Source organism: Lygodium microphyllum, chromosome 6 (assembly GCF_053477565.2).
Source record: "Lygodium microphyllum isolate KBCC chromosome 6, Lygodium_microphyllum_v1.1.10, whole genome shotgun sequence".
Classification (NCBI taxonomy): domain Eukaryota; kingdom Viridiplantae; phylum Streptophyta; class Polypodiopsida; order Schizaeales; family Lygodiaceae; genus Lygodium; species Lygodium microphyllum.
In genome coordinates this window covers 105,524,447-105,547,762 of record NC_141140.1, presented here as the reverse complement: position 1 = coordinate 105,547,762, position 23,316 = coordinate 105,524,447, and the positions used below count along the sequence as shown (strand labels likewise).

The 23,316-nt window shown below is 43.4% G+C and overlaps 1 protein-coding gene and 1 pseudogene across 2 annotated transcripts in view; one reads left to right on the top strand and one right to left on the bottom strand.

Annotated features, from left to right (window-relative positions):
• LOC148034906 (protein SUPPRESSOR OF FRI 4-like) overlaps positions 1 to 21,113 on the bottom strand; it is a 105,630-nt gene extending 84,517 nt beyond the window's left edge. The window contains exon 1 of one of the 2 annotated variants that reach the window (XM_087679862.1): positions 20,812 to 21,113. In XM_087679862.1, the coding sequence (XP_087535988.1) occupies positions 20,812 to 21,011 (200 nt within the window). In that variant the 5' untranslated portion in view covers positions 21,012 to 21,113. The remainder of the gene's footprint in view (positions 1 to 20,811) is intronic. The other variant, XM_087679859.1, reaches the window with a different exon arrangement.
• On the top strand, positions 933 to 5,835 carry LOC148034907 (uncharacterized; annotated as a pseudogene).
• Positions 21,114 to 23,316: the final 2,203 nt, after the last annotated feature.

The following is a 23,316-nucleotide window of genomic DNA, read 5'->3' as shown; positions in this document are numbered from 1 at the left end:
GCTGGCGTGCAGTTTTTTGGGTATTGGGGGCTCATTTGTGAAAGGGAAGATGGATAGCTGCAGATGGAGAGCTATTGAGAGCTGGCCTACCTTGTCTATGATGCACAAAGGGTTGAGCTTGCTCCCTACTCTCTTTCTCTCTCCCTGACAGTATGGTTATGCTTCAGAATCAAGGGCCTTTCTTCTGATTCATGTACAGTTGTGTGGGAATATGCTGTTTTTGCACGAGGCAAGAGCCTCTTTTCTCCAGGAACAAGAGCAGTTGTTTGCTGCCCCCCAGCAGGGACAGGTGAGGGTGGTAACCTCACCAAGCAAGTGTCTGAAACAGCACTAAATTAGTACTGATTCTGGACTGTTTAGAGGTTATTTCAGAGCCCAATTGATGTCAGAATCAAGGGACGTTTGGCACAGATGTTGGAGAACAGTACAGGGAACAGTATGAGCTGAAAACAGGTTTCAAAACAGGTCTGAACCATAAATTACAGTGGGCTGAAATGGTCAATTCTGCACTCCAACCAGAAGTTTCAAACTTGGACAAAGTTTCCCCTCCTGGTCAACTTGTTTTGGGTCAATAATTGTACTGTTATGTTGCCAAATTTCACCCAGAATAGGTGAAAGACAGCCCATTGTACTTTCTCTCTTTTTAAAAATAAAGAAATACCGCAAGGGGTGCCTAACTTAGGGGCCAACAGGGTGTCTATGTCACAACAGGAGCATTTTAGCTTCCTGAATGTCTTCTTGATTCTGTGTCTTTAAGTTCAGGTAAAGTGGGCGATTGTGAATTGGGTGAAAGCATTTATATATTTTGGTTGTACACTACCGCCCTTTCCAGTGAACAAGCCGGTTACATGGTTCCATTGCCGGGATCGAATCACTTTTTCCCTAAAGAGTGAGCCAGGGTTTGTTTGGGTGTAGACACAGAATTGTGCATTATGGCTGATAGAAAGGAAGACACCAGAGAGGAAGCGTTTTCATCACAAGAGATCCCTGTTGTTCATGAGATGGGAGAGTCTTCTAGACCTCCACAGTTTGTTACTCCTGTTATGGTTGAGCCACAAGTTCTTACGGCTTCTTCTATGAATGAAGACATTTTCAAGACTCGGTTAGTTGCTGCTGTGAGTATGTTTACTCAAGTGATGCAGAATCCAAGGTTTTTGGCATTTTTGCAGCCCTCCCTTCCTTTACAGCAAGTTGGGCAATCTGCAAAGATTTCGGATCCAGTAGAGGTCCAGGATAAGGGTAAGCATGCTGCAGATTCAGTGGAAACACCAAGGCAACTTGCAAAGTCAATGGAGACTCCAAGATTGGTTCCGACTGTCCAGGAACAGGTGGCAGAAACGCTAGTTACACAGGCATTGCCAGTTCAGCCCGCCACTTTACAGCAGCCAAATGTTGGCCTAAATGGACAGGGAAACAATTTTCACGCTTTACCACAGGTTTTCCCACCGACCTCTGTACATCCTGGGTACTTTGGAGATGGATCTGTATTTCAGAGTATGGCTGGTTATGCGCCTGGAAACCAGATTTATGTACCAGAAACAGTGTTTGGGGTTACACAGGGTTTTATGCCAAACCCCATGTATGGTAATATAGGCATGCAGCCTGGATTTCAGGGAGTTCAGGGCAGTTTTGGCATGCCACAGGGCACTTTTGGTATGGCTGGTTATCAAAATCAGCAAGCAAGTATTGTGTCTACAAGCCCTGTAGTCAGTGGTCCGGCAATTCCCATGCCACCTGTTAGTGTTCCTATGTTACAGGCATATACTACGGACCCTTTGATGGCTCATGAGAAGCCAAAGCCATACAAGGAAGGTGGTGCAACCGTACAGTTTGACATCTTTCGAGGATTTGAAGATAGGACTAAGGCTCTTTCTTTCTTACAACAGTTTGATGCCGCATTTGCAGGAGGGAACTTTACAGAGCCTTCTAAGGTCCGGAAAGCTGCCACTTTTCTTAAGGACAATGCTAGTCAGTGGTGGAGTACACTGTTGATGCAAGGACAGGCTCCTGCCACTTGGACTTACTTTAAGCAAGTATTTGCTTCTGCTTGGTTGACCAATGAATTTGAGATTGATGTTATGTCAGCTTGGCACAATTTGGATGCATCTAAATGCAAGGATCTGGAAGACTATAACAAGAAGTTTTGGGAGGCTTTACTTCCAGTCACTTCTTACAGGGTTGTGCCATTGACCGAGCAGATAGAGAAATATTGCTGCGGGCTGCCCAAGGAACTCCGGAATTATTGTACAAAGACAAAGGTCACCACTTTGACTCAGTTAATTGAGAATGCCAGCACAGGAAATGCATTATTGTTGGGATAGTCAAGTGGTTTTGGGGGCAGCATTAAACAGGACAAATCTGAGAAATTTCCAGCAAAGAAGCCATTTGGTAAACAAGTTTCCCAAATTTCTCAAAGCACAGGTAAATCTTGGCAATTCAAGAAGAAGCCAGCCAAGTTCTTTGGACAGCAGTCAAAGGACCAGAAGAAACCTTTTGTGCGCAAGTCTCTTAAAGAGAGAAAGGCTTTAATGGCTGAGAGGAAGTGCTTTATCTGTGAGCAGACTAGTCATATTGCGTCTAACTGTCCGGACAAGAATAAGAGAGCAGCTGATGATGATAAAGAGGACAGAAAAGGAAAGAAGCCCGAACCTTCAGCAGGTTTAGTGCCAAATATGCTGGGAGACAAGCCACATTCAGATGCTAATGAGCTTTGCAGAGCTTGGGGTAAAGTTAGGGATCAACATGTACTTATTTTCTTTGATCCTGGAGCTAAGGCAAACTTTATCTCACCAGATTTGGCTTCTACTTTGGGCATCAGAGTAGATGAGATGGGCTACACAACAGAGGCAGTGTTGGCATGTCCTGGCCACTCAAAGTCTGTGACACCCATTCTTGGAAAGCTGCGCCTTCATGTACAGTCTTATGTTGATGCAGAAGAATTTTATATCATGCCACTTGAAGGCTGTGATGTCTTGTTGGGAATGCCATGGATGTTCAGAAAGCATGGTGTGTTGGATGCCTTTAACAAGACACTGACTTTGGAACATAGGGGAAAGACTCATGTGCTCGATGTGAAGCTTAAAGGAGAGTCTGTACCTGTTGTATCGGCTTCTACCATTACATCTGTAATAAAGAATCATCTTTCTGCGTACTTGATTTTTGCACGTGATGTCAAGGATAATGATGAGTCAAATAACTCTATGTTAAATAGAGACAGGTCTGCTTTCTTGTCTCAATTCAGTGATTGTTTTTCTGACTCATTACCATCACAGTTGCCACCAGAGAGGTCTGAGGATCATGCGATAGATTTGGTGCCAGGCAGTAGCCCACCAAATAGACCTCCGTATAGGGTTAGTGCAGCCCAACAGAAAGAGATATTGAGCCAGGTGAATGAGCTGTTAGAAAAAGGGCTGATTCAGCCAAGTTCATCTCCCTTTTGCTCACCAGTGCTCTTAGTGCAGAAGAAGGATGGCTCTTGGCGCATGTGCATAGATTATCGAGCATTGAACAAGAGTACCATCAAGAACAGGTTCCCCATTCCAAGAATTGATGACATCCTTGACCGTTTGGAAGGAGCGTCAATTTTCAGCAGGATAGATTTGAAGAGTGGATACCATCAGATCAGGATTAAGCGAGAGGATGTGCATAAGACTGCATTAAGGACCACGTTTGGTCTCTATGAGTTCTTGGTAATGCCATTTGGACTTACTTATGCTCCTGCTACGTTTAATCGAATGATGGACACGATTTTTTGTCCATACAGGCAGTTTGTTGGTACATTCTTTGATGACATGATTGTCTTTTCAAAGAATGAACAGAAGCATAGAGAACACTTGAAAGCAGTCTTTGATGAGCTTTGCAGTAATAGGTTGCTTATCAATGGCAAGAAGAGTGAGTTCTTCTTGGAAGAAATCCAGTTCCTGGGGCACATAGTGTCAAAGGATGGTGTCCGAATGGATCCTGCTAAGGTTGAAGCAATTAGAACATGGCCAGATTTGAAGACTATCCATGATGTTAGAAGCTTATTGGGTTTGTGTTCTTACTACAGGAAGGTTCATTCGCAATTTTGCAGAGATTGCTTCACCTTTACATGCTTTACAGAAGAAAGGAGTCTCTTTCCAGTGGACACAGAAAGAGATTTCAGCTTTTAATCTTCTTAAAGAAAAGATGACTTCTGGTCCAGTAATCATTCTGCCAGATCTTAGGAAGTCATTTGTTGTCCAATGTGATGCCTGTGGCAATAGCATTGGTGCAGTGTTAATGCAAGATGGCCGGGTAGTGGCTTATGAAAGCAGAATCTTGCGAGGGCCAGAGCAGACTATGCAGGTCTATGAGAAAGAATTGCTGGCTGTGATTCATGCGCTTTCTAGTTGGAAACACTACCTACTTGGGGCAGATTTTGTTGTCCAGACAGATCATCAGACATTGCGTTATTTCTTAACTCAGACTAAGCTGTCAGAAAAGCATATGCGTTGTGGGCAAACTTTGTCAATGTTCCATTTTCAGATTGTGCATGTGGAAGGCAAAAAGAATGTTAAGGCTGATGCTTTATCAAGGAAGCCACAAATTTCAGCTGTGTCAATTCCTTATCATCATGAGCTTGATGATATTAAGAAACAGTATGCTGATGATGAAGATTTTGCAAGGATCTTTGATCGGCTTGTCAATGGACAACATCATGAGCATTATCTTCTCAAGGATGGTTTCATGTTGATTCATGGTAGACTATGTGTGACTATGCCATTGAGACAGAAAGTTATGACAGAGAGTCACTCTCCACCGTATGCAGGGTATCGTGGTATTGATGCAACAGTCAAAGCAGTAGAGACATTCTTTTATTGGCCTACTTTGAGAAGAGACGTGGATGCTTTTGTGCGGCAGTGCTTGATTTGCCAAAAGGTCAAGTTTGACAGGCAAAAAGCACCTGGGCTTTTACAGCCATTGCCTATTCCAGATAAACCATGGGAAAGCATAGCTATGGATTTTATCTTTGATCTTCCAAGGACACAGACAAGAAATGATGGGATATGGACTATTATTTGCAGGTTTAGCAAACAGGCTCATTTTATTCCTGTCAGGAAGAAGATAAAACCAGATCAGATGGCACGTTTATTTATGTGCAATGTCTTCAAGTATCATGGTATGCCATAGTCTATTGTCAGTGACTGTGATCCACGGATGACAAGTCTATTCTGGAGAGGCATATTTGAGAACATGGGCACAACGCTTAAGTTCTCATCGTCATTTCATCCATAGACTGATGGACAGTCAGAAGAGGCAAATTCTATTGTCTTGGATCTGCTTAAGTGCTATGTATCAGAGCACAAGTCAAAGTGGAAGCAGTATTTGCCTTTGGTCGAGTATGCATACAATAATACTGTGCATTCGTCAATAGGCAAAGCCCCTTTTGAAATTGTTGAAGGTGGTAAAAAGGTTCCTCCCATTTTGCATACAAAGGATAAGATCTTTTAGGCAGATCAGTATGTACAGATTATGGGTGAAATGTATCAGAAAGTTAAGCATGCCCTTGAAAGGACTCACGCAAAGCAAAAGAAAGCTATTGATCATCACCGTCGTGAATTGATATTTTCACTTGGTGATTGGATATTGTTGCGGTTTGAAAAGGCGCGCTTAAAGAAACGGAAAGGCAAGGAAAGTCTTTTCACTAAGCTTAGTATGCGATACTATGGGCCTTTTCAAGTAACAGAGAAGATTAGTGATGTCAGCTATAGGCTAAAATTGCCTGACAATTGGAAGATTCATAATGCTTTCCATGTAAGTCTTCTTAGACCCTATGTGGATGATGTGCCAGAAGATATGCCAGTTGAGGAATAGACCGAAGTTGAGGAACTTAATGAAATTCTTGTTCCAGAACAAGTACTGACACACAAGGAAAGGAAAGTGAAAGGCAAGATTGCTAGAAGGTATTTGGTTAAGTTCAAGAACTATCCAGCTATAGATGCTAAGTGGATGGACGAAGGTGAACTTGCAGAGTCACCTAATGTGTTGGAACTTTACCTTGAAGCATTTCGCTTGCAACCTACCTTGACCCCTTGTATCTCTAAGCTGAAATAGATTGTCAAAGTGACAATTGCTCAAGAAAGAGATTTATGTACAGAAACAGATTTTGTACAGGTTAACACTTATTGTGTCCATATGATTTTCTCAGTGCTAAAGAAGTAACTATTGCTTGCAAGAATACAGTTTTTACTTCTATTGAATTGAATACATGTTGTAACAATGGTTACTCGATCGGGCATGTATTCTATGAATTGACTCAGTGGGGATATCATTTTAATGTACCAGCCACTAGATCTCTAGTCAGGGTGATATGGAGTCATCAAATGAGAATCTGCCACTATGGGGATATCATTGTGGTGTACCGGCCACTATATCTGAAAACAGTGATGTGGAGTCACATGATGATATTCTGCCATGTTTCACAGTTAGAACATACATGTGTTAACAGTGTGTTCAGTACACAATGTTGACTGATAGCATGTATGTGTTGTACATGTGCTGCAAAGTGTAAGTTCACTGGGTTAGCTGATAGCATGTATAACATTCATGCAAACGAGGACGTTTGTGATTTCGAGAGGGAGGTATGTCACAAGACTGTGACAACTATTATCTTTTTGCTGATTTCCTTATTACTATTTTATTTGGTTTTTCTTTTTGGAAGGATCCCTCTTGAAATCTAAACGCCTGAGTTGCATGGGCAATATGTGAAATGGACAGGAATGTCTAGTGAGTCAAGACTGGACAGTTAAGGTCCAGTATAAGTCTGGAAGAGACTTGTGAAAGTGTATATGGACAAGTGTGTTGAAGAACTAGCTTGGACGAGACTAGTTCAAAGTGAAGATGGACAAATCTCCAAGAGATTAGTCCATGTGGGGTCATCGGTGGAAATTCACTTTCAGTTGAGCTACATTACAAATTTGGATGTAGCCATAGTCTCCAAAGATGGTCAAAAGACTAGTGGGGATGCAATGGAAGCAACTCCTAAAATTTAGGGAGTTACTATTTTTGGACCCCAGAATTTGTTCGCGTCATTATCTTCGTTTTTGCACGAGGATTAATCCTCTGGTCTGTGCCGAGGTCAATTTTTGCACCGAGGATGGAGAATTTTAGACCGGAAGGCTAGAACGGGAAACACCTTCCCTTGCTGCCATTTGGCACAAATTTGTGCACTTACCTCTTTAAAGAGGGGCTGGCGTGCAGTTTTTTGGTATTGGGGACTCATTTGTGAAAGGGAAGATGGATAGTTGCAGATGGAGAGCTATTGAGAGCTGGCCTACCTTGTCTATGATGCACAGAGGGTTGAGCTTGCTCCCTACTTTCTCTTTCTCTCTCCCTGACAGTATGGTTATGCTTCAAAATCAAGGGCCTTTCTTCTGATTCATGTACAGTTGTGTGGGAATATGCTGTTTTTGCATGAGGCAAGAGCCTCTTTTCTCCAGGAACAGGAGCAGTTGTTTGCTGCCCTCCAGCAGGGACAGGTGAGGGTGGTAACCTCACCAAGCAAGTGTCTGAAACAGCACTAAATTAGTACTGATTCTGGACTGTTTAGAGGTTATTTCAGAGCCCAATTGATGTCAGAATCAAGGGGCGTTTGGCACAGATGTTGGAGAACAGTACAGGGAACAGTATGAGCTGAAAACAGGTTTCAAAACAGGTCTGAACCATTAATTACAGTGGGCTGAAATGGTCAATTCTGCACTCCAACCAGAAGTTTCAAACTTGGACAAAGTTTCCCCTCCTGGTCAACTTGTTTTGGGTCAATAATTGTACTGTTATGTTGCCAAATTTCACCCAGAATAGGTGAAAGACAGCCCATTGTACTTTCTCTCTTTTTAAAAATAAAGAAATACCGCAAGGGGCGCCTAACTTAGGGGCCAACAGGGTGTCTATGTCACAACAGGAGCATTCTAGCTTCCTGTATGTCTTCTTGATTCTGTGTCTTTAAGTTCAAGTAAAGTGGGCGACTGTGAATTGGGTGAAAGCATTTATATATTTTGGTTGTACACTACTGCCCTTTCTAGTGAACAGGCCGGTTATAGATTCTTTTTGTTCATTTTTATCATTTAAAGACTAAAAATGAAACTACGAAGATGATGATACACCATGTAATGAAGTAAAAGGAACACCAAATTCAATCTGATTATGTGAAGTAGACGGAAAAGAAGGAAGGACAGAAGAAGAGTTACCTGTCTTTTTCTTATAATCCCCGCGACGTATGTTAATATACAAGAATTTGTCCTCTAGAGAACCTTTTCCGTAGTCAACAGAGTCTTTCTTCCACATGATCTCTACCAATATATTGCAAAACAGAAGAGGTAAAAAAAGAAGGCACAAAAGACGAATCAAAAATACCTTGCACCAGAGAGGACGGAAGAGTCTGAAAAAAATGGAACATACTCCGAATCTTGCTCTCCAAGAGGGGGGCCCATCCCTGATGGAGATCTCGACGACCCTACAACATCATCAGGCTTATGCGCAACATCTGAAGAGTGAAATCCATGCATACCTTCATTTAGAAGCTTTTCTTGAAGGGCAATCCTTCGATCGAGCTCCTCAATCTTCTTTTATCGATAGGCTATGATCAGTTTATATTCCTCAGAGGTCAGCTTGCCTATCTTTTCTTCCATGTACTCAGATGTTTCTTCCACCGTATCGGAACTTTATGGAGCAAGTTGATTGGCCCACTCTCGCTCGGCTCTCGGCATAGGCTGATCTAGAGACTGAATCGGTGTTGATGTGTTCGAAGTCATCTAAACCTACTGTTATTCTTGCTTCTTGCGAAGAGCTTTCAGATCAAAGGCCTAGGTTTCTCAGAGAGTACCAAGCTCTGATACCATGTAAAGAAAAATACCCTAACACAGAAACATAAACAGAAACCGTACGACAAAGCACAGACTGATAAAAAGAACACAATTAGGGTTAAGGGTAGAGTAACTCAGAGACAATGAATACAATGAATAAATTAAATGATATGACTACTAATGATACGATGCTCATGCAGCAAACACACTACAGTGAATGAATACTAAACCTCGAACTCCTGTATCTCTAGGATCAGGGCAGGGGCAATGAGCTGGAGAGTGTGTCGTACTCTGAACGGATCCCGAATCGCAGCAAGGCAACCTCCGGATGTCGAACACCAGCAAACGCAGCAGTGAGAAGCTGGATTTGATGCACACAGCAGTGAGGAGAGAGAAAGACTAAAAACGGAGCCTGCAAGAGAGAGAAATACTAAAAACGCAGGTAAGACAGCTTGCAGGAGAGAGAAAGACTGAAAACGCAGGCAGGACAGCCTGTAGGAGAGAAAAATACTAAAAATGGAGCCTGCAGAAGAGAAAAAGACTGAAAATGCAGGCAGGACAGCTTGCAGGAGAGAGAAAGATTGCAGCGACTGCAGACAGGAGAGAGAAAACTGTCAGGGCGGCAGCTAGAGCTTGCAAACGCAGCAGTTTGCTGGCGCGTAGCAGGCTGTACGACAGCAATGCAGATGAACGGCAGTCAATCGCCAAGCAAAAACAGCAGCAATTAGTATGTGGAGGGCTGGAAACAGGCGCCAGACTGTAGGGAACAGTGATGGACAACAAGGGCTGAGATGTCCTTCGTAACCAAGGTATGGGCAGCAAGCTAGTAACACCTGAAACCTGCAAAAACGAGATTGTGATAGAGTGGAGGGCTGGCTGCCAATTTATAGAAAATTAGGATTCTAGATCCTCTCCTACTTAACTTTCTCGATCCGCTCCCCGTTTTAGGGTTTTGGCTAAAATAAGCCTAAAATAAGCATGTTTTGGGACTGTTTATGTGGCTAAGTGCATTTCTTAGCACAACAAGTTCCCCAAGAAGTGTGGTCGGGCAAGCCACCTTCATATACTCATCTGAAAGTGTTTGGCTGCGAGACTTTTGTGCACATTCATAAAGAAATACGCAGCAAACTTGAGTCAAAGTCCTGTAAATGCATTTTCCTAGGATAAGGTGACGAGGGTAAAATGGGATATAGATTGTGGAAACTCGAGAAAAGGAAAGTAGTATGCAGCAATGACGTTATTTTCCAAGAAGATCGCATGTACAAACAGCCCGAAAAGACTGAGAAGTGTGAGAGTGCGCAACGGAAGAGGAAATACGAACACGGAGGGAGAGAGAGAGAGAAAGCAGAAAATAAGGAAGAGAAATCTGCACTGACTGAAATGAATGCTGAATACACTGAAATGGACTGATCAGTCCCTGCACGCAGCCCACAGCATCAGTGAGGGCACCAGATCAGGTTGATGATGATGACAGCACCACCACGGGGGAGGAGTGTCGGAATCTGCAAGAAGACAACTGACTAAGTGGGGAGGGGGGCTGCCAATAAATAGGCAACGGACAAACCCTAACCCTAACCCTAAAATGGGCGCAAACCCTAAAATGGGCGCAAACCCTAAAAGCGCCCTAAAATGGGCGCCCCACAACAGTGACCAAAAAGTGGCCGGGCAGCCAGTGGCTGCCCACTAAAAGCGGCCAAAAAGAAATACACAACCTAAGACAGCCAATCAAGAGTGACTAGCCTCCCCCATCATAACACATGACAGACATGTCAGAGCTCCTAATGTCCTCGTCTGACTCAGACTGAGGCTCACAGGCAAGAGATGACAAGGCATGACAAACATGACTGCTAGCACCCCCTCTCAAATCCTGGATGTGGCTGAAGGCCGAAGAGGAAATAGATCCTGGGGTGGCAAGAGGAATGCCAATGTCGATGAAGTCCGTCGATGTAGACTGCCGCTGAAGGAGCTCCTCACGATCCTGGGAATCCCCCTCTAAAACACTAGGGGTCAGGGAATCCACAGCCGCATCACCGAGATCGTCCCCCTCTGAAAGGGATGGGGGGTACGAGGGAACCACCGGAGGAGAAGGTGGAGGATGGGAAGGAACCTGTGGAATAGAAGGTGCACAAGCGGGAACGGGTGTAGCAATAGACTGCCTCGGAGGACCCTGCATCAAAGAAGGGGAATGGAGCCTGTAAAGCCCGCTCTCCTGCCAACCTGTAGATAAGACAGCTCCTGTAAAAGAATCCTCAATAACAACGGCATGCTCGGTGAAGATCACTCGTGTGCCAAGCCTCGAAAGGCCATAAACTGAGAGGAGGGGAAGGCCCAAATCCGGAACATGTAGGGCCTGTGAAAGGAAGCTCGTAGGTCGGTCTGTAAACAAAGGCAATGTGCCAACACCACTAATAGGCACCGATAAAATGTCACCAACAGTGACTGAACCCTCTGATGGACGGAGATCCTGTAACAAATCACCTCGGGGAGTCATATGACTCGAAGCACCACTGTCCACTAACCAAGGCTGCGCAGAAGACACTGCAGCCACGGAAGAAGGATCCTCCTCCAAAGCATGGATATGAAGGAACACTGACTCATGGGTAACAGCTGGTGTAGAGGTAGAAGAAGGCTCCGATGTAGATCCACCCTTCGCTCCCGGACGAAGGTGAGGGTACTTCTTCCAGCATTTCTCCTCGGGATGTGTCCCTTTCCCACAGTGTGGGCACTTCGGTCTCTCTGAATCTGTGTCAGAGCCTGAAGAACTGTCCGTCTTCTTAGCCTTTGACTTCTTCTTCTTCTGTCCTCCCGAACCTGCAACAAAGGCTCTAGTGGAGTCGGATCCACTAGTACTGACCTCTCTGAGTCGCTCGTCATGCTCCAAGACAAGCGGGGATAGCTCCTCCCATAGAAGCTTCTCACGGGTCCTCGATGTAAGTAGGCTAGTGTAGAAGACATCAAACCGAGGCGATGGCAACTGAGTCAAGAGAATCATGGCCATATCTTCAGAAGATATCGTCCGACCGAGGGATGCAAGCTCATCCCTCATATCCTGTAATCTGTTGATGTGGTCCTTCATGGAAGGACTATCATCAATAGCGAGCATCCGCAACTTCTTTTCGAGAGATATCCGGTGGGCAAACGTCTTCTGCTGATAGAGAGACGCTAGCTTCTGCCACACGTCCGTTGCAGTCTTCAACCTGTGAACATGAACAAGGACAGAATCCTGCAAACTCAGAAAGAGGAAAGATCGGGCTCTAGAATTGAGCCGATCCCATAAGGCTGCGCGATCCATAGATGTCCCATCTGCGGGATCCACCATAGGCCGGGGAGTAGGAACAGAAACAAGCTCCCAAAGATCGAAGGAGTCCAAGATACACTCCACCTTGCAGGACCATAGAGAAAAGTTGGAGCCATCCAACCGGTCCTCTTTGGGCAGCTGAGGAAGTACGGGTACCTGTACAGGGGGTACCAAAGGCTGCATCTTCGGCCCACTGGAAGGGGATCGCCGAGATACATGAATAGAAGGGGAACGGGATCGAGGAATAGACTCCGTAGGAGGATCCTCGCGATAGAAATCACGCCTCCGTTCAGATGAATGTCGAGACAAAAGCTCATCATCTGAATCATCAAAACCTGTAAACTGATGATAAGACATCTTCCAATCTGCAAAATACCAAACACCAAAGAAAACTGTGCTGATGCCGAAGAATGACCACCAGAAGGGTCACCAACCACCAGAAGAACCACCAAACTCCAGGAAATCAGGTCGCCTATCACCAGGAGGTGAAAACGCAGCTGTGTAGGGCACAAAATCCGGAGGGAAAGTTGCCAAGCACCAAAACGCAGCCAAGAAGAGAAGCGCCAGCTGGAGATGAGCCGCCAAGAGGGAATACGACCACCTCGGATGCAAAACCCAGCCTGTAGGGGAGTCACCCAGCTGAAGAGAAGGCCGCCCAGCTGAAAACGCAAGGAAACAGGGGCTGGTTGATGACGTGGCAGCCTCTGGAAGGGACTGATGCAGCAAACGCAAATATTCAGACCACTGAAATGCAGCAAACGCAAATATTCAGACCACCTGGAGGGGCCGCCTGGCTGTTGGAGAGAAGGGGGGCAGCAACAGATGAGAGGTGTGGTCTCTCTCCAGTCGATGAAGACCTCCGTGCTCTCAGTTTGGCGATGATACCATGTGAGAGTGCACAATGGAAGAGGAAATACGAACACGGAGGGAGAGAGAGAGAGAAAGCAGAAAATAAGGAAGAGAAATCTGCACTGACTGAAATGAATGCTGAATACACTGAAATGGACTGATCAGTCCCTGCACGCAGCCCACAGCGTCAGTGAGGGCACCAGATCAGGCTGATGATGATGGCAGCACCACCACGGGGGAGAAGGAGTGTCGGAATCTGCAAGAAGACAACTAACTAAGTGGGGAGGGGGGCTGCCAATAAATAGGCAACGGACAAACCCTAACCCTAACCCTAAAATGGGCGCAAACCCTAAAATGGGCGCAAACCCTAAAAGTGCCCTAAAATGGGCGCCCCACAACAGTGACCAAAAAGTGGCCGGGCAGCCAGTGGCTGCCCACTAAAAGCGGCCAAAAAGAAATACACAACCTAAGACAGCCAATCAAGAGTGACTAGCCTCCCCCATCATAACACATGACAAACATGACTGCTAACAAGAAGGTCCGTAGGGTTGTATTCTGGGAAGAAATATAGGGCAGAAAACTCTTCCATGCAAATGGGTTTACAAGATGAAGATCAATTCTGGTTCCTCACCAAAGTACAAAGCAAAATTGGTTGCAAAGGGGTAAAAGCAGGAGTATGGAATTGACTTGGATGAGATTTTCTCTCCTGTAGTCAAGATGACTACATTGAGAACCATTTTGGGCTTGGTTGCAATTGAGGATATGGAGCTCATATAGATGGATATAAAGACTGCGTTTTTACATGGTGATCTGCATAAAGACATATATATGCAGCGGCTTGAAGGGTTTGTTGAACAAGGGAAAGAAAAAATGGTATGTAAACTCAAAAGGAGTTTGTATGGGCTGAAACAAGCACCAAGAGAATGGTATCATAAGTTTGATACATTCATGCAATCCCAAGGCTTTCATAGAAGTCAAGTGGATCACTGCTTGTATACCAAGAAGGCAACAGATGGCAGCCTAATTATCTTGGTTTTGTATGTTAATGACATACTGATTGCTGGCAGGGATACTCAAGCGTTGGACTCACGAAAGCAAAGTCTTCATGGCAACTTTGACATGAAGAATCTTGGTGATGCAAATCACATTCTTGGCATGCGAATACTCAAAGATAGATCGAAATGCTTACTCTATCTATCTCAGCAGGAGTATATCTCCAAAGTTTTGCAGCCTTTCAATATGGAGGGGGGGAAAACAATTAGGGTTCCATTGCCTCCATATGTGAAACTTAGTGTAGAGGACAGCCCTACATCTAATGATGAGAAGGCTGAAATGGCCAAGATACCATATGCTTCAGCTATTGGCAGTTTGATATATGCTATGGTTGCTACACGTCCTGACATTGCCTTTGCAGTGGGAGTGGTTAGCATATAAATGGCAACCCCTGGCAAGAAGCATTGGAATGCAGTGAAAGGTATTATAAGATACCTCAAAGGCACAAAGGATTTCTGCATCTACTTTGGAAAGCAGAAGGCATCTGTTGTTGCCTTTACGGATGTAGACTATGCTGGTCATGAGGACTGCAGGAAATCCACTTCTGGGTATGAGTTTCCTTTCACAGGAGTAGTCTCTTGGATCTCCAAGCTACAAAAGTGTGTTGCATTGTCTACTACAGAGGTAGAGTATGTGGCTGCCACTGAGGCATGCAAGGAGGCTTTATGGCTTTCACGTCTGGTGGGAGAGCTTGGCATCACAGAGTTACCTGTTCTCCATTGTGATAGTCAGAGTGCCATCATGCTAGCACAAAATCATGTCTTTCATGTAAAGACAAAGCACATACAGATGAAGTACCACTTCATTAGAAATGTACTTGACAGCAAAAGCATTGAGCTTGTCAAAGTGCATACAGATGATAACCCTGTAGACCTTCTCACGAAGGGTCTTCCAAAAAAAGCGGTTTGCTCATTGCCGACAAATGATGGGAGTTGGATAGATATATGTATTTCAGCTTTGTACATACCTAGACTTAGCTGATTTTTTTTTTCCTCTTAAGACACATTGCCTTTAGGTGGGAGGTTGTTGGGAATAAAGGCCTCATGCCTTTTAAATGTGCTCGGGTGTGAACACACCCTTAGCACTTGTACTTACACATATATATCTATCTAAAAACCTAAAGGTACACACTCGTCATTGTACCTGAAAACGAGCTCACTCTCTACTTTGCTCTCTCTCACTCTCTGTCTCTCTCACTGCGCGTAGGACAGTCTGTCTCAATCTCCATGCCTAATCGGCCCCTACAGTCTAGAGCCTATGCCGGACCCTCGATTAGCTCACCCTCAACGAATGTTGAGCTGATGCAGGAATTGCTTCCTGAGTTTCACTCTCAGTTGCAACACTTCGCGCTTGCGTCAAAGCGTTGGAGTCACCTTCTCGACCGCTATGCTGCTCATGATCGTACTCGGCGCATCAATCTCGACTTTGAGCTTCAAGAGTTCTCTATTAAGCAAGGGAATGATCTGAAAGTCAAGCTGGCTAAATATAGGCGGTTACTTGCCGAGTTCGCCACTACTGGCTCTCCAAAGTCAAATGACGATCAGGTTACATTCTTCTTGAATAAGTTGCCTAACAAGTACTTCAATTTCATTCAACACATCATCTCCCAACCTAGATTGCCAACCTTCTACCAGTTTGAGTGTCAGTTCTTACGTTACGCGAGACTGTATGATCAAGTCCACAAAAAATCCTCATCACAACCTTATTCAGAGCAGAGGAGGTTGGTTGCCTCTTCTTCGGGAGGGACAACCACTAGTGGCAAGAACTTGCTAGATGCGAAGGCAAGCCAATCAAAGGGTGACTTCTCTTCCTCGATGGAACCAAAGAATCTAGACCTATCTGCCAGCAACTCCCTAAGAAAAACCGGTTTTGCACACATTGTCAGAGAGCAAGCCATGTGGACGAGGAGTGTCGCTCCAAGGCCCAAGGTCTTCCACCTAAAAATCCTCCGCAGACCGCTGCGACTGCAAAGTCCAGTGGGGCTACACCCTCCGCTCATGCTTCATCTGCTCCTTCAACACCCGTTGTTATTGCTGTTGGACATGTGACTCGAGTACAGCCTCAGCGGCCCATCTCTTTCACTACCCCTGAGGGATTGGCCGATTGGTCTGCAGGTTCCGATCCCGTTGCACTTCATGCATCCACCTTCTTCAACTCGCATGTCTCTAGGTCCTTTCGAATACCCTAGGTCAGTCTCGCATTCATTTTTCGCACTCTTAGAGCCGAGCCCATAGGATTCATTATCCTTAGTTTTTTCATTTTTTTTGTCTTCCGCTGCATTTCCTCACACAAATACACATTCATTGCATTTATTTTGAGTTAGATTTTCTTTCTGTTCTGTTTTGCTTTGGAGCATCTCACCACTAACCTCTGTGTTTGCAGATTCTCATCTCTTTTGCAGGGTTTTGTCTTTCAATGTAGGGCTAGCTTGCAGATTGCTTTGGTCTTCCCTGGGCTAGAGACGTAGGGTTATGCACTGTTCCTTTTATGGTTTCATCATCCTAGAAGTACTTGCTCTTCTTCCAGCATGGCGGTTTCCCCTCCCGAGGTGGATCGTGCAGCATCTCTCTCGATGCTATCATGGCGGTGACTTCTACCTTGCTCTTCTAGCAGGGTGCTTCATCCACTTCATCTTCTTTCATTCCTTATGGTTCTCGGCACCATCTGAAGAACGACCTCAGGCTCCTCTTCCTTCTTCGGCATCTACATCTAGGTTGAGAGGGATTTCCTACCCTTCTTGGTATTCTATAGGCTTCAGCACTTTGTCTTCGACATCGGCTTCTTCCCCTTGTTGTACCTTACCCTTTGCATTGCATGATTACATCATCCTTGTACTAGGATGCTTGGGCAAGTGAACAATTTTTCCACGAGGGACACTGTCCAAGTGACACCTGTTGCATGAGCATTCTTCAGCATGTAGCATACTTTGCATCTCATTGTGCAAAGCACCACGTGCACGGATCCTAAGGTGTTTCCACCGGCGGCTGTTGTTACCACACCACCCTCCTTCGTCACGTGGATACCTCATCACCTATTTTTCCTCGTCATCGACACCCTGAGTGGATGGGTTAGCTTGTACTGTTTTGTGATGTGTTGGGAGTGCCCTCCCTACTCCTGTCTTCTTGGTCACTTTTACCCAATCGGTCGCATCCCATCAGATTTACTTCACTTATTCAAAAAAAAAAAAAAAAAACATTCCATGTAGTTCCATCCGCCTTTGTAGGGCTTTGTAGGCCACTAGGCAACCGACGTGCACCCATTGTCCGATGCCCTCTCCTCTCTGGGGTGACTACTTGGATTCCCTTGGTACGATAATCATCGCCTCTGTAGTCTTCGTAGGCCACTGGGCAACCGACATGCACCCTTTGTCTGATGCCTTCGCTCCTTTGTGGTGGGACGCCTTGGGGTATATAAACATCACAATGGCTGGCCTAACCTTCAAGCTCAATTTTGGGCCTAAGAGGAGGTGTTGAGCTAAAATATGCATTACTTGCTGATTAGCCTCTTAAATAGCCCTAAAACACACTAAAAATACTCTTTTAGAGTAAAACCCTAAAACGAGAAGCGGTTCGAGAGAGTTCAGTGGAAACCCTAAAACAGGGAGCGGTTCAAGAGAGTTTAGAGGAAACCCTAATATTTGGGCCGCCCTTCCACATCTATAAATAGACTAAGCTACCTCCATTCAATGATCATCCTTGTTTGCAGGTTACACCAGCCCACACGCCCTCTGCTGCTGTTGGCGCCTAGTTTCCAGCCTACAGCCCGCCTCCATCTGTTGTCCAACCATCATCGACTGCAGCCACATTATCTTCAGCCTGTCCATTGCTGTAGGCGACTGCTCCAAACTGTCCCAGACTGCTGTTCAGCCCACTGTCCATCATCTCCAGGGTCAGCCAGCCTGCGTTTTCAGCATTGCAAGCCCCTAACACTCTCAGACACTATTTCAGCCTGCTGTTTACAGCAAACTGTGCACAGTTTTCAGCCTCCGATCAGTGGTACATTGCTGCGTTTACTAGTTTCTAGCCTCCAGACTGTTGCGTTTTGGTGACCAGCCTGCTGTCATTCACTATTCAGCACTCCTACACTCCGACTGGTAGTCACAGACTTGGGATCCGTCTTCGGTGGACGTCACACTCCGACATTGCTCCGCCCTTGAGCACACTGTACACTCTTACATTCATTTACAGCATTCATTCACTTCAAACTTGTGTTCTCTCTCTCCCTTCTTCTGTTTGTGTTTGAGTTTTGAGTTTTGCATTTAGGGTTTGAGTTTTTGAGTTTTGTGTTTAGGGTTTGAGTTTTGCCCTCTATGTCTATGTCTGTCTCTTTGTGTTTCTATCGTGGTCATACACTCTGTGTGTCCTTAGTGCAAACCCTAGCAGTTTCCTTCACACCTTGGACACCAAAGTCCTACGTGATTTGGGGTGTGACGTTTCGGGGTATTATGGGCTGAGTTATGCTTAGTAGTTCTTCCTTAAGTTCCAAATTTAGGCCACAAAGGAGATGTTGAGCTAAAAAGGTGCATTACAAATTTACACCTTATGAGCTCTTTAAAACAGCCCCAAAACTCAAAAATCACCAAACATCCCAAAAATTACCAAACTTTTTGTGTCCCATAAGCAAACACCCAAGCTTTGGGAGGATCCACATCTACAAATAGGAGGTTGCCTAGCACCCTATTCCACTGCTGCCTACGCTCCTCCTCCAGCAAATACCTCAGTACACGGTGTTGTCCATCAGCCATGCACCTTGTTCAATCTCCCTCCTCTACTGCATCTGCTGCTGATCACCTCTTTGGAGCTTCTACCACCTGGCAACTACTGTCCAGCCTGCATTTGCTGCACAGGCTGGTCCATACAGTGCTGATATCGGCCAACTGCACTAAGGCTGCCTGCTGAGACTCAGGATCTGTTTAGTTTACGACACACTCTCCAGTTCATCTCTACCCCGGTCCTTTCTAATACATAGAAGTTTGAGGTTTTGTATGCACTCTTGCATAGTGTGTTTACTGCATTCATTATTCATTCATCCTTCTCTTACTCTAAGTAATTCTTCACCTTTGAGTTCTACTATTCTATCATTATGTTTTACCATACACTTTATGTTTTTCTTCTATGCTCAAGTATTCCTTTGCACTACCAGCATTTTCACGGGTGCTTTGAAAGTGAAGAGAAAATTAGGGTTATTCCTAATCATCTTTCTAGTACAATTGGCAGGAAGTCAAAGCTAAATTTTGAGTGCAACCAAAATTTCTGGAAGTGAAAAAATTAGTCGTCAGAAAAGAGGAAGCCTTGATTGTCGAGAGACCCTTCTCAACGAAAGGACTGAGCTTTGTGATAAGCAAAATGAAGAAGGGAAATCCCCTGGCCTGAATGGAATCCCAATTGAGTATTTGAAACTTCATGGGAGTATACATCTGATATTACCTTGTCACTTGCCCCATGATCCCAATCTTGCCTGAGTTTGCAGCAGTCAATGGCTGTCCTGATTGTATTTTCATCAGCAGCCCAGGTTTATGTTTATCAGGTTCCATCCCCTACAGTTCGCCTAATCAGCTCATGATTCAAATAGTTCCCAAGTCTCAGTACAGTTGTAATCAGTGACACTCCTGAAGCTCATTTTTTCAGCCAAGGGTTGCTCCTATCCACTCCAATTTTGACAGGCTGTTCCAGGGTGGATTTCCAGTTGTACTGTTCCTGAAGCAGCAGTTGCTCCACTTACGAACAAAACCCAGGGAGGGGGGTGTGAAGAGACTTTGTGGGTTAGGAACCCAATTCAGTGTTGGATTTCTATCTCTTCACCCTAGAATTTGTTCACATTGCAGTTTGCATTAAGATATATTGGAAGCTAACCTTTACAGGTTAACAATAGAAAACCCCAAGTGCCCACTAGACTTCCACATGTAACAGACCACAGCTGTGCTGGTTTGGGGAGAAGGGGGTCACATTTTTTCCTTTTAGTTTGAGGTGAACAGGATATCTGACGTAAGCATGAAGTTTATAAAGCCATTCATAACAGTGCATATGATATTCTCTTCGTTTTGGGGCATTTAACAAAGAAGTTATCCTGCCGACCCAACCATCTAATGGTAAGCACATCACTAAATATGCAAACCAGCGTGCAGCACAAGCAGCAGCACATTGCAAGCATACAGTGACATAGACACTAGCAGTCAGACAAATGATAGTCAATGATAGCTCAGTGGTTTGAATGTCAACCCGAAGCATCCATTGTGTGAGGCATATTGTGAGAGCGATATTGGCGAGGCATCCATTGTGTGAGGCATATTGCGAGAATGATATTGGAGATGCACTGGACATGAACAGAGATCATGACTATAGTCTGCAGCATGTAGTCGCAAGTGGCACAAAATGGGACGGGGATGGGGAGGAATTGCTATCAACTGTGACTATAAAGTTGCATGGAATTGGATGTTCGACCAAAAGAAGTTATCATCCCTGAAATCCTCATGTCCAAAAGTGACCGGCACTTGTGAGTATGCCACAGCATCGGTCCCACTCTGACACAAGGCATGCAAGCTGAGGATTTAGGACTGATGCTACAAGCATGAGTCCCCGACGAAATCCATGAACATTCTAGTTGGAAATTTTGTAAAGGAATTTGCGGCAAAAGAACCCAAAGGAGGGATGCTAAAGTTTGTCAAATCAACGCAGTGTTGGATTGAAATGTGACATATTATGGTGTGCTCACGTTCAATCGACCCCTCCCCGGCTTTTCACGCAGAGAGAGAAGCACAGAGGCACAGATCAAAGAGAGTAAAGGACCTACCTGTCAACAGGGGTTTTGTGCACTTGCAAGCAATGTGTGACCATGCCACCGGCGGTAGAGAGCTTCTTCGAGCATGAAGGGCACTTGAAGTGCTTGGCTTTCTGATGGCCGATAAGAATTTGCTCATCGTCGAACTCTCGATCACAGTAGTAGCACCAGGGCTTGGGAGGGGGGGTGGCCTTCCTCTTCTTCTTGCCCATTACTATGAACACTTGAGTTGTTTGGTTGCTGTCTCAATATAATTCGGCAAGAAAGGGATTGTCTTTGTATTAGACCCTTGAGTGGTTGTCGCTGTGATGAGTGTAGTGGAACTCAAATTTGTATGCTTTTGTTATGCACCGATCCTTTTAGGCGTTTTCTACTCTTGGGAAACTCCATGCCTCCCCATACTTAGCCTATTGCACTCGGGGTTAGGAATCATATATTTTATAGCCATTTTTGTAGATTGAAGAGATAGCTAAAGCGCTTGCACATGCAAACTACCCATTCCAATGGGCATCCTAGATAGTGAAAGACTTTGCTTTTCTTAATTACCTTGAAACCATAGTCGTAGACCCAATCAACATAGAGGAGCTCTATCTTGTTGACACTGACCACAGAGCTAGACACCTCCAAGAAGAGTTGGTAAATCTATAGTAGCCTATCCAACCTGATCCTTCTCTGCAACAACAATGTTGGAATTATCATCGGTAAATGATCGAGAGATGAAATACTCGTTCTCTACTAAAGCCAACAGTTTAAGAGTTCTCCTCTACATGATCCAATCAAGCTTCCTCAAGACAGGATATGTGACATTGGTGAAGAGCTGCTAGCTACCTTAGGTTGTTTGGGATCCCTAGCCTGGAGTAGACCTCCATCTACTGTTCTTGTCGATATTAGTCTCTCTCTTAATGATTCTATTGAGTACAATTGAAGGCCAATGGCGATGCTCCTTTGATTATGGCAATAGGGAAGACTAGGTGCTCCATGCCTAAATTCTTTTGGCACTAAGTCCCAGTGTTCAAAAGCATATTTCATGTGGTAAAAGGGTTCCTGGGAGGTTGATATAAGGATCATAATATGATCCAAACTTGAAAAGCTTTGGCAACTTATTATCCTTACATACTAAGTCTACAACATTACATAAATTTGATAACCTATAAACTATATTGAGAATTTCTTCTTCTTCTTCTTCTTCTCCCTCCCTCCCTCCCTCCCTCCCTCCCTCCCTCCCTCCCTCTCTCCCTCTCTCTCTCTCTCTCTCTCTCTCTCTCTCTCTCTCTCATAGTTAATAACATATATATACATATTTTAAGTATTAATTATAATTTAATTACATATATTTGATTAATAATTGATTGATGAATTAATAATGAATTATTAGTACATAATCAATTACATTATCATAACATTATGCATCTTAATTAGTATGCACGTAAGTACATTAAAGTATTAATAATTAGAATATGTATATTACAATTATCATCAATACAAATGATACATGAAATATAATCATACATAATAGTAATTAATTAAAATGATATTATGTTAAATAATGTTATAGATTATGGTTTGATATCAATGTATATATAAAATACATAATGCATATATACATTAAGCAATGTATTATTTATTATAAACATATTCTTTATACATATTTTGTTAACAACTAATCAATATATTAATAATTAATTATTGATACGTAATCAATTACATTAACATATTAATAATTATAATTAATATGTATACTATTAAATTGACATATAATTATACCATTTGTATCATTATTATTAGTTATTATTATAATTATATGTATAGATGTTGATTAGTATATATTTAAATCTAGTGATTATAATAATACAATAATATATATTGATTATCATATACATATTAATAATTATAATTAATCCAAATAAAATTTAATAATAATTATTCATCAATAACATTAGTCTTGTAACTGGCCACTTTAGTGGCTTAAGTTGTATTTGACTATATTTGAAATAGTATGTGCATACAATATCAAAATTAGAAGGGATTGTAGCAATATTGGTAGATAGCAAAATGAAAGGTTTAGAACAAGCTTAAAGTGGAAATCATACATACATACATACATACATACATACATACATACATACATACATACATATATATATATATATATATATATATATATATATATATATATATATATATATATATATATATATATATATAAGAATTGTAAAAGTGTATGAAAATTGGTCAAAATAGCACTCTACAACACTATTTGGAGCTATTGAAAAAGTGGACATTTAAAATTAAAGTACAATTCCCTTAATGGAAATGCATGGCATACATATCAAAGTACTTTTCATGAAAGTTTTAGCTTTTTTTAATCAATACAATTTTGATTAGAAAAAATAAATATTTTCAATTTTTTGTAAAAATGGACTCCAAGTGGACATAAAAATATACACTTCCTAGCTGGTTTTAACATATTCTATTTTTGTAGAACTACTATCTTGTGTTGATCGTGCTTCTTCCCTA